The 12818-nt window shown below is 37.7% G+C and overlaps 1 protein-coding gene across 6 annotated transcripts in view; it reads right to left on the bottom strand.

Moving 5' to 3' along the window:
* rad18 (RAD18 E3 ubiquitin protein ligase) overlaps window positions 1-8777 on the bottom strand; it is a 53251-nt gene extending 44474 nt beyond the window's left edge. For all 6 annotated transcript variants that reach the window (XM_058403079.1, XM_058403078.1, XM_058403076.1 and 3 more), the window contains exons 1-4: window positions 8621-8777; window positions 6262-6340; window positions 5821-5882; window positions 5550-5620 (exon numbers count right to left, since the gene is read on the bottom strand). In XM_058403079.1, coding sequence (XP_058259062.1) covers window positions 5550-5620; window positions 5821-5882; window positions 6262-6340; window positions 8621-8671 — 263 coding nt within the window. In that variant the 5' untranslated portion in view covers window positions 8672-8777. The remainder of the gene's footprint in view (window positions 1-5549; window positions 5621-5820; window positions 5883-6261; window positions 6341-8620) is intronic.
* Window positions 8778-12818: the final 4041 nt, after the last annotated feature.

Genomic DNA, 12818 nt, shown 5'->3' with positions numbered 1-12818 from the left:
ACATCCCATAATGCACAAAACAACACACTCCTGTCAGCCAAAAACGGGAATATTAGACTACAGAAAGTACACACTCTATTAAAAAAACAAAAAGCCTGGAAAAATATTCTGATGTCTGATGAACATTAATTGAAGCTCTTAACCTGTATCTGCATCATTTTTGTAATTCCACTGCTGCAATATGACTGGCTGAATACACCAAATGTGCAGGTGTATAGATATTCCTTATAAAGTGGTTGGTAAGTGAATTCACAAGTTCAACCTCCATAACATTCCACACTATCAGCTAAATCAAGTCTCTGAATGAACACACACACACAATCAGATCAAAAGAGGATTATACATATTGCTTGTAAGGTCTCTGATGAACTTTGCCTTTCGCATCGACAGGCGACAACAGGAAATTAAGCAAGTGAGAGCAACAGCAATATCTAAGGTACTTCTCTCACCAGACTGATGGCCATCTCTTTTCACCAGCATGCCGTAAATTATCCCCTCACACACCAGACAGCATTGGGAAGACTGATGTTTGCTAGTGGTCCAGACTCAAAGCACAATGTTTGAGGAAGTCAGTGTTTCATTAGTAACTCGATTTATATGAAGAAAAGATATCGATTTCTCATCGGTCACTTTTGCCTCACGTTCTCACCACAACAGATTTTACTACATCACCACATCAGTCTTATAGAGGTCATGTCTGAGATCAACATACATTTGCAGGACTTGAAAAATAAGGTGTGTGTAAGAAGAGGTGGTTCACATTAAAGCAGCTTTTACATAATTCATGTTCACATTCTTACACATCTAAATGATACAGAAACACCCTTGTTTGTAGCACTCATGAGTGTCTTTCATTACAGCTCTCTGATCTTAGAATTGCCTCACACTTGTTTCTGACAGAAACTTTGGTCCTGATCCTATCAGAAGTGCCCGGTGAGACAGATATCTGTTCAAAGCTGGGGCTTTCCTGTCTCTCGACTGCATCTCCACTGACCAAATATGATTGTGTTTCATCAGTAGCAGGGTGCCAAATCTGCCAAAAGCAACCGGCTGTCATTTCAAAAGCATCCTCGACAATACTAGCCTATGTGTCTATATTCAGCTGTTTTATAAAGACAGTGCTTTATAAATAACCCCTCAAAACCTGTACTGATACTGGCATCTGGCTGTTCGGTAGCCAATTTTGTGCTAATCACACACCATGTGCTTTTAACGATCACATACACCCACATAAAAGGAGAGAGGAAAGTAACAAACAAAATTAGACGTGAGTGCCATGTAGACAGCGCATAGTAGGAGAGCAATCACACACTGTCAGTGTCTGAGGATTTGAAAAAGAAGAAAAGGGGGAAAAAACAGTCCCTCAGACAGCCCACAGGGTTATAAACTCACATATAACACTGTCCCTGTATTCAATTTGTGTTTTTAGAATTCCCAGCAGAAAGGAAGTTCAAACTCATGTAAATATATGCATGGAGATGTATTTGTATGCTTTCTGGTCATTCACTGTGTTCAAAGGCTTCAATACAATTTTACTGTTGTCCAACTTTATTTTAATGTTTCCTTTAGAAATGCTATCCAGTGGCTGCCCTTCCAACCCCTCTACATTATTTTAAATCCTAACATCAAGACCATCGTTATATAATTTGTTGGAATTTTCTAATATGCAATAGCCTGCAGTATTTCTTAATAAAATAGTATTTTAAACACAAATTGCCTATAGTATATATAGCAAAATGCAAAGTATATAATGTACACAAAACACATAAAGGACAACCGGCTGGTTATGCATCAGCGCCATGGCTGACCATTTAAAAAAAATAAATAAATAAATGTAAAATTTACATTTGTAATACCTTACACTCATACTTTACACTCAAAGAACAATTTTTGGGTTGTGTGATCTCTTTTAATTGATCTGCAGTGCAATACTTGTTTATGATATTTAGGTTATGTATTGTATCTCTCACAGAGTTTACAATTTTAGCTAGTTATTTATTTACTTATACTGTGATTCAGATGCTTTGTAATTTCGTCCTGCTTTTTATCTAATGCTATGTAGTTTTGAATAACGATAAATTGAAATTTCATAGAAACTGATCAGGCGACAATTATATTGTATATTGTGATCAGGGATTCATTGTTTTGCACACTACAAATATAATGTGGTCACAAGCATCTCTGAAAACACCTTCACAAGTGGCCTGAGTTCCCCGATTACAAGAAACATTTGAATGGGACCTGGGTCTTTCCGTAGTCTGTCCCTTGCAGCTCCTTGACAGCTACATGCTTAGGTTGAATTCTGCCTCACATGTAGGTAGATTTGAATAAAATGCAACAATTTTAATGACAGTAAATGTTAACTTACTGATCTTTCTATATTTTCATACACTTTCATCTAAAAGTGCCATTTCTATAAATACCTCTTATGGCTGACATAGTAACAGACCAATGCAATATTTTGTTACCTCACACACAGTATTTTATTTGTGTGTGCATGCAAGGTGGGCTTCCACAGACAGGATGTGCATTTACTGACAGGCCAAAATCAAAACCAAATTTCAGAGCTCAGGCGAAGATTGCCCAAAACACTACACTCGAAACATATTCATATTAACACTTCATCTCCACATCCCGTCTGCTCTTGGTTTACGTACACTGCTATAAAGATGACCCAACCACAGCCCAAGAACAGTCTGTTCATGTCTAAAGAGAGCCACATGCTCTAGTATTAAATCTGACATAATGGACCTGACCACAAGCTCCCAGACCAATACAACAAAACATTCCTAATGATGGTGCTTTGTAATGTCAGCAGTGATCTGATCAACAGGGAACAAAATCAACATGGACAATTAACCAGCCATATTGACCAGAAAGTGATCCAAAATTCATTTTAAATTTCACTTTAATTTGTGATTTAATTTAATACACATCACAAATGCAATGTCTGAACTCTGTAGATTAACAGCATGTAACTGTGCTGTATTCATAGATTCTGCCCAGATGTTGCTGGCAGATTCACCTGGAAAAGCAAATTATCTATTACCTGTTCTAATCTATTATCCTCCACGTTAAAATAATGGAATAATAGCTCAGGTTTAAATAGGGGTAAGGGAACTCATGTGAATATGGGAAGACGGCACACAGACAGTAACGCAAGCTCGGGATCAAACTGTGGATCTTGGAGGCGTGGGCCAGCAATGCACCCACACCACTGAAAATTTCTTATTGCTCTAAATGACGTAAAACACAAGACTCATGAGCCAAATCCAGCCCACAACCTCATTTCTACCAAGGTTGGCTTGACCGCAGACTGACACACGAGTTAGTGGCTGTATGATGCAAGTCACACTCATGCCTAAAAGCTATTCAGGAGCACACTGTGTGCTGTACTGTTAGCGGTGGCACCAGAAATTAAATCTGGTGGGATGAGTAAATATGCAAAAGGAAATCGGGGATTGTTTTGCTGATATGTATGATGTTTCATTGCTTCATGTGATGCACTCAAGTATTTCAAGTGGATGCACCTTTAAACCACCTCCACAAAAAAATAATTAAAATAGCATGTAGTAAGGAAAAATGAAACTTTATATTATAAATCCTGTTCCGCTTTTCTTTCGCAGTAAACTCTAGCAGGCTACTTCACCAGCTTTCACCTCTATATCTTCTTTGGTGAGATGCTTTCAAACCGAAGCAAGAAAAAGGCATCATCCCAGCAGACTAATCCTGTTTCTCATCAGCAACTAGTATCCAATAGAATGTGTTAAAGAAATTCATTAAAAAATAAATAAATAGAAAACTTCTACTATAATCAACTTAATGAATTTTATTACATAATATGGCCCACACTTTGTTCGTATAGAAACATACTATAGAGAGCTGCAGGCCTGAGTCAACGGATTTAAATACCTGAAATAAGGTCTGTGTTCAACACAAGCGCAAGTTATTTTCACGTTTTTGTTCTACGACATAAAATAAAATCTCATTCAGGATTTTTAAGCATTTATATGTCTTGAAAAAGACAGCTGGCTAAATGGGACTACAGAAGTTGTCAGGGACGTTAAATGTGAGCACACCGAGCTCATCTACAGCCTTATTGTGTTTATACTCACACGCTTTTCATTCATTCAGATTCATCCATCAAAAGAGGATGTTCATCAGGGAGCATGTGTATGAATAAAGATTAACTGGAGCCTAGCAGTAGTGATGTTGAGGTCATGTGACAGTGGTGTAGTTTACAGCTTAATATTAGATTTTTATCTCTGGCCATTGGATTTAAGCTTCAAAATTTATCAAACATTGTGTTCATTTGTGAAGATAAAAACATACAAGAATCATAAACTTTTGTTGGCCACAGAGCTTTTTTGCTGAAATACTCCAAAAGTGGAGGAAAAACACCTACTGGCATTTTGTTGAGGGAACAGGATGATGCTTATTTCTGAGATGGCCTACAAAAATACATCATTCCTGCAGCATTCAATTCTTATTTCAAAGCCTACAGATTATTGGTGTTAAATCTATATTTCACAAAACATTTTGCAAATTTTGATTCTATGTTTTGTCTCGGTGCCTTCAATTAAGTTACTCTGACTATGACTCTCAATCATCTGTTATCCAGTCTTTTAGAGTACAAGAACAGCGAGATATATAACGCCGTATACGCAATTGACAAGCCTCTAATCTCTCTCTCTCTCTCTCTCTCTCTGTGTGTAGATCAGTAACAGTGAATGGGAAAAGGATTTCAGGCTTGCGTTATCTTGTGGGACTGTAAACAGATGCTACTTTTCAACATTTGAAAGGGATTCATTTCAAAAAACGTCTCCGACATTTACCTAAGAAAAAGATACAACCCTAATTAAAAGCCAAATATCCATGTTTGATACTGTGATAAAAATCAGTTCTCTTGTCATACTTTTGGAAACATTGGACGTGTCCTTAAATGTACAAGTGCCTAACTATACACTTAGTTCTAACTATACACTAAAACAGTAAGAACTAATAATAAGAACAGAGTACTTTATACAACTGTAATATTTTATGTTAGTACAGTGGCTTAGCCAAGGCAGGTTTGGTATGGAGGGTTTACTTCTTTAATTCTGCACTTCACCTATAAGGCTAGGTAAGAGAAAGCAAACATGTCTGTTTAAATAATGGAGTTAAACATGTAGCTTTATTGCAACTATAACAGTCTTCTCTGTGGTTATGAGGATCTGAGACATGAGACATGGAGCCTTTGGTGTAATTGATTTTAAGTGGTGATATGAATGGAGATCCCTTGTGTGAGAAGTTAGTACATAACACTTTACAGACTTTTACAAACTTTCAATGTACAGCGGATATGAATTCCCCGGTGCTTATTTGAATTCATATTTTCATCATGGACAACACATTTATCACAGTTTTTGCTGCTCAGACTAGATTTTGAAATCATGACCCTTTATAAGAAACAGGCTTGTCTTCTCTGTGGCTGTATGGCAGATCGTGACCTGTAATGAGAATGAATGGTCCTGTCTTTCCTACATATCACATCAAAGCATAAATGGTACCTCGCAGCTTGGAAGCTCTGAACAAGGTCATCCAGCAGTCTGTTGTTTCTCAGCTCTTGTTCAGTCACTGGCTGAAATGTAAAGATATCCAAGTAAGATTGTGACATATTCATGTACAAATATTGTAATTACTCAGGGCATGACTTTAGCTCCAGCAAACTAGATGAACAAATAAATGGCTTATATCCAATAATGTGATACAGAACAATGAAATAACCTATAAAAAGACTCATAGTCATGGTATAAGTGCTTACTGATGTGTAATACCCACCGTGTTGCAAACTGGACACAGCAGCTTGTAGGAAAGAAATTTCCGTATACACAAGGAACAGACTATAAGAAAATGGAAAAAAAAAACAACTGTTAAGTCAAAGATAATTTGGACATTTTGCCATGTTTCAGTCATTTAGAATATTAAGAATAAACTAATAATCTTTGTAACGGAAATTTGTTGATTATTTTGGTTTACAGCAGCGTGATTCCAGGACTCTGAAATTGAGTAGCAAACATCAGGAAGTAGTATGTGGGTTAAATCCAACTTTCTGTTCCACTCCATATTCATATTATACCACCATATCCCATTTTACACTACTTCACTTCACTAGAATTCAGTGATGATTAGAAACATCAGAGCAATGGATGAAAGCTTGCACCCATAAACAGCATACGTAACACTTCACCTATGTGACCAACATCTGAGGTACATACTTACAGTTATGAGAACACTGCGTCATCATGGATATATTCAAGTAGTCAAAGCAAATGGGGCACCGGAGCAAAGTGTCGATATTCTGCATTAAAAAAAATATATAAATCATGAAGTGTCAAATGATAAACAGTGGTTACTTGCTCATAGATACATTTTCTGAAGGGTTTCTGAACAGTAAGCAACAAATCAAAACACAGACAGCACAGTATGGTGTACATTTCCGTATCCCATACATACGATCTTATACAGTAAAACAGTAAATCACACTTGATAGTTTCATATTAGACCTAGACTAGCATTAATGTTATTTACTCCTGTTTTCCTTAACACAAGAGCCTCAGACTCTGCGATGATCAGATTGAGATAGATTCCCTAGATGACATTAAAATCACAAGTGTGGTTGCTGCGGTCCAAATCAGAGCGTGATTGTTCCTGGTGCCCTCGCAGCATTAGTCTGCTTTCAGACATACTTAATTCTACTGAACCCCAGTGCATTTAGGTTCATGTTACATCATCACAAATTCATTATTATACACTGATCAGGCTTAACATTATGAGCAGTGAGAGGTGAAGTGAATAACACTGATTATCTCCTCATCATGGCACCTGTTAGTGGGTGGGATATATTAGGCAGCAAGTGAACATTTTGTCCTCAAAGTTGATGTTTTAGAAGCAGGAAAAATGGGCAAGCGTAAGGATTTGAGCGAGTTTGACAAGGGCCAAATTGTGATGACTAGACGACTTGGTCAGAGAATCTCCAAAACTGCAGCTCTTGCGGGGTGTTCCTGGGCTGCAGTGGTCAGTATCTATCAAAAGTGGTCCAAGGAAGGAACAGTGGTGAACTGGTGACAGGGTCATGGGCGGTCATGGCTCACTGATGCACATTGGGAGCGAAGGCTGGCCCGTGTGATCCGATCCAACAGACGAGCTACTGTTGCTCAAACTGCTGAAGAAGTTAATGCTGGTTCTGATAGAAAGGTGTCAGAATACACAGTACATGACAGTTTGTTGTGTATGGGACTGCATAGCCGCAGACCAGTCCGGGTGCCCATGCTGACCCCTATGCACAGGCGAAAGTGGCAACAGTGGGCATGGGAGCATCAGAACTGAACCACGGAGGAATGGAACAAGGTGGCGTGGTCTGATGAATCACGTTTTCTTTTACATCATGTGGATTCCCAGGTGCGTGAGCATCGCTTACCCGGGGAACAAATGGCAACAGGATGCACTATGGGAAGAAGGCAAGCTGGCGGAAACAGTGTCATGCTTTGGGCAATATTCTGCTGGGAAACCTTGGATCCTGCCATCCATGTGGATGTTACTTTGACACCTACCTAAGCATTGTTGCAGACCATGTACACCCTTTCATGGAAACAGTATTCCCTGATGTCTGTGGCCTCTTTCAGCAGGGCTGTTTTGGCCGCAAAAGGGGTTCCAACACAATATTAAGCAGGATGGCCATAATGTTACGCCTGATCGGTGTACGTCTGCGGTCTTGCGAGTTCTGTGTAACTGCTCCTGTATCTTTTCTTCTCATGGTACATGTCTGTGATGTGGAAACTAACGATGTTGTCCACGGCTTCAAAACCAAGCGCAGATCCACGTTCTCAGGAATCGCAGCACAGTTCAAGCTCCTAAGACTGATTCATTTTATAAATATAACTCAACTCTCAGTCTGTATATAAACGTGTGCAATAATACTTGGTTTATTTAGAGTTTTTATAACTGAAATTTTTACACTTGACCATTACAACTGATATTAGGTCAAAGTGAAGAGTATTTACATGTCTATTTTTTACATATTTATTTATTGTTAGTTATTCAGGTTTGGTCCATCAAACGACTTCAAATGACCAGTCGAAGAGGTCAGTAGAAATGATACAGAATAACTTGTTAACAGAAAAACACAACACAGGAGTATTATAGTGAATACTTAGTCACTCAGCCCTGTCCTATTTACCACAGACTGGTGAGATATAGGACTTTTGGAGCAAATCCTACTTATTTAAAATGCATGTAAATTGGTAAGTGCAGTTTTTAATTAAACCGCTACTCTCTTTAAGGCCCATACTGAATTTCCCGTGAAATCCACTGAACTGCAGAAATTGTGCAGAGAATGTTATTGTCCTACATTCAACACACTGACTGCTCATCTGTCCTGTTTTAATAGACCTTAACATTACACCATACCAGTGTTAATGACAACGAGGGAAACGGCGATCTTCTTCATTTCAGCTGTTTTATTAGATTAGACGCTAACCCTGAGTTTACACAGGCAGCTAGTCGTTTAGCTTGCTAGACAGCTAGCTACCTGAACCGGTCTGAGGAGTTTAGCGAGCAAAATATCACGATTTAAACTTACTTTCAGACATGATAAGTTCGCTGGTAAATCCGTTTCCAGTGAATGAGACATTTTACCCAACAACTGTCTAACAGAGTTTATTAAAATGCGCGCTATCTATCGCTATTAGAATAAAGAAATTCCCCGCGCACGTCTCCACGTCATGGGCCGACGTCATTTCCGCTAACATCCGCTAACGTTCTTGGCGCATTTTTTGTAGCTGGTTTGTGGATGTGTTGAAGAAACGCATGGTCGTTTTATTATTATTATTATTATTATTATTATTATTATTATTATTATTTATGCAAGAGCTCAGTATTTTAATTTGGCTTGATGTAAAAAGTTATTTGTATTTGTTAAAACTATTATAATAAGAATATTATAAAGTGCGTGTTTTCATGATGTGCAAACACCACATACATTATAAGTATCCTTGATCAAGATGAAATCATTTATTCATCTTATTTTTAAAGATGAATAAACTGAAAAACTATTTTGTCTTTCAGAACACCCACCCTCTTAAATCAAAAGAGCTTTTTGTACCCTGTTCTCTTACTATGATGAACACTAATACAATAGTATGTGCAGAAAAAATAGATTTTGAGTTCAATTAAATTTTTTTATTTTTATTTTAATGAAATTTTAGAGTTTGTCACATTTAGGAAAACCTTAAATGAAATTTCTTTGTACAATTAAATGCTTTCCAGAATCTAGAATCCCGCTCCCATAGACAGGCCTTGCTGTGCTTCATTGCAAGTAAATCTGGTTCATCTGTATGTGTTTGGCCATGTCTTCCAGCACATTTATTATTCCAACCATCTATGCTCACTATTCCAACCATCTCTTAGTTCAGAAGAATTTTGACGAGAGAGTAATATGTTTTTTTCAACTGCATGCTTTTGTGAAAGAATCTCAGCATGTTTATCAAAGATTGCTCAGTGCTGAAATGTCTTAGTACAGTGATCAGACATAACATTATGAGCACTGACCGGTGAAGTGAATAACACTGATTATCTCCTCATCATGGCACCTGTTAGTGGGTGGGATATATTAGGCAGCAAGTGAACATTTTGTCCTCAAAGTTGATGTGTTAGAAGCAGGAAAAATGGGCAAGCGTGGATGGCTGGGTGCATGTGCATCGCTTACCTGAAGAACACATGGCACAGGGATGCACTATGGCAAGAAGGCAAGCTGGCAGAGGCAGTGTTATGCTTTAGGCAATGTTCTGCTGGGAAACCTTGGCTCCTGCTATCCATGGGGATGTTACTTTGGCATTGTATGCCAAGCATTGTTGCCGACCGTGTACGGTCTTTCATGAAAACGGTATTTCCTGATGGCTTTGGCCTCTTTTAGCAGGATAATGCACCGTCCCACAAAGCAAAAATGGTTCAGAAATGGTTTGATGAGCACAACAACGAGTTTGAGTTGTTGATTTGGCCTCCAAATTCCCCAGATCTCAATCCAATTGAGCATCTGTGGGATGTGCTGAACAAGTCCAACCAATGGAGGAGTCAAACCCCACCTCGCAACTTACAGGACTTAAAGGATCTGCTGCTAACATCTTGGTGCCAGATACCACAGCACATCTTCAGGGATCTAGTGGACTCCATGCCTCGACCGGGTCAGGGCTGTTTTGGCAGCAAAAGGGGGACCAACACAATATTAAGCAGGTGGTCATAATGTTATGCCCGGTTGGTGTATATCAGAATGAGTAAGACCATGTTTTACAATTTCTTTATCAAATAGGATAAGTAATACCATTTTACTTACTATTCAAATGAATCCTCATGTGGCTTAGCTCAAAAATATCTCCAGAAGCACATCACCTCATCATGTCATAGTCGTTGAAGTTGACAAGAGTGCATGAAGGCCACAGTGATCATTCCTACACATTTAAGAAAAGGATCGATCTACACTGTTTGTTGTTCTCCATGTTTATCTAGTTGGTTAATGAATTGTCAAGTTTGTTTAGATTTGGTACAGATGTGTGGCATATGTCAAATGCTGTTTGCTGTGGAGTTAATCAGTCAAGCCCTTTAACACATCATCACTCTGAAATTACTCAAATATGACTGGTAAAAGAACAGACAGCAGCAAAAATGCATTTGCAGAGAGCAAACCACACAAGAAGACTCTGTTCAAGTCTCCCGTTCAACAACACAGCAAAAAAATATTTCACGACTTTTGAATATATATTTTTTTCTTTCTCATATCCAGGTTAAATGGAGATACACAGTGTCTTCTTACATTTTGTCCTGAACTCTAGTCTGGTGTTTGAATAAATCAAATAAATATGTTTTTACTGTAATAAATTGATTAGATAAGTTTTTATTAGTTAGGACACAGTGCCTATGGCTGCACAGTGGTAATGGGACACAAGTAATGGGATCAAGATGGGCTAATACTGTGACATAACCTTAGTTTTGCCATGATTATTATGATTACTATCACATGATTACTGTTTTTATTCTGCCAAAAAAAACATGGTTATACCATAGTAATCATGGTAAAAGTGGTGTCTGAAAGTTTGAGATATTTTTTGACATTAAATGACATTTACAGTAACCACTAAATGACAAGCTAAGGTTAAAAAAAAAGGAGAAAGAAACAACCCTATTCACCAGCTCTCATTATGCTACCCACTTTTTAATGGGTGAAAGGATATACCTCAGCCGTCTGAACAACGGCTCTTCAGCCGAAAAGCAATTCACTAGACATTGTACTATGTATGTTTGCGTATGTGACAAATATAATTTGTATTTTATTTTTATTTTTTGATATATGTACACACACACATACGTATATACACCACATGAATGGAAATCTTAGTAATAAAGGAAATGGAAAGGAATGCAAATTCTTAGTTCTCTAACATTGTGGCAATAGGGGAAAGCCAACATATGGGTGTAATGGTCAGGTGTTGAGCAAGTGTGCAGTGGATATTAAAAGTCTATAGAACTCTGTTAAAATGGCTCTTAACAGGCTTTTTTTTTGTATAAAAAATAAAACCAAGATAAATCATTGCAGAACATTTTCTCATCTTTATTGTGAAATTGTCACATATATTAAAGTGAAAAAGAATAAAAATTTTAGTGGGAAAAATAATGAAAACTACAATAACTTGGTTGCATGAGTGTGCACACCCCTAAACTAATACTTATTTGATACCCCTTTAGATTTTTTTTAATCTTTGTGAGTGAGAGTCAATCAGTTTGCACATCTTGACTTAGCAATATTTTGTCCTTCTTTCTTGCAAAAGCATAATAACTTTGTCAGATTGGCTGGACATCTGTGCACAGCCCTCATCAGGTTACCCCACAAATTTTCACTTGGGTTAAGATTTGGACCCTAGCTGGGCCATTCCAATACCTTGATTTTGTTTTGGTGATGTAAATGTTTTATCTGAAGCCTCTGAATATTTTGCACCGAAATTGACTGGTATTTAGAGATATTCATTATTCCCTCCACCCTGATTAAAGCCCCAGTTTGAGCTGAAAAAAGCAGCCACAAAAAGTATCATGCTGCCACCTCCATGCTTCACTGTGGGGATGCTGTACTTTGGGTGATGTGCTGTGTTGTTGTGTTTTTTGGTTTCATTTTTTGTTTTTTTGCTCGAAATATATCTTTTGGGATTATGGCCAAAAAGTTCACCTTGGTTTTCATCAGACCATAATGCATTATTCTAAAAGTTTTTGGTAGATTGTATATTGTTTTAAAACTTTACCCAGAAAGGATGTTTTTTTGGTTAAAAAAAATCTTCCGTCTTGCCTCCCTTCCCCATAGCCCAGACATATAAAAAATTCAGGAGATTGTTGTCACATCTAGAGGAACCAGTACTTGTCAGAAATTACTGCAATTCCTTTAATGTTGCTGTAGGCCTCTTGGCAGCCTCCCCAACCAGCTATTCTAAAATCTTCACTTTTAGAGGGATGTCCTGTTCTAATGTCAATGTTGTGTCATATTTTTTCCATTTATTGATTATTGTCTTTACAGTGTTCCATGGTATATTCAGTGTATTGGAATGTTTTTATAACCCTCTCCTAACTGATATTTTCAACAGTGATATCCCGTACCTGCTTTGTAAGCTCTTTACAGCCCATGGCTTTTCCGATTGGATGTTACTAGAAAATGTCAAGAAAATCCAATAGGAACAGATGAATTTTATTAGGGGATAATTATACAAGAATATACTAATTAGTATTTAACATGAGTTTGAATG

This window comes from Hemibagrus wyckioides, linkage group LG11 (genome assembly GCF_019097595.1).
Source record: "Hemibagrus wyckioides isolate EC202008001 linkage group LG11, SWU_Hwy_1.0, whole genome shotgun sequence".
NCBI classification, from domain to species: domain Eukaryota; kingdom Metazoa; phylum Chordata; class Actinopteri; order Siluriformes; family Bagridae; genus Hemibagrus; species Hemibagrus wyckioides.
This window is presented reverse-complemented; position numbering and strand designations above follow the sequence as displayed.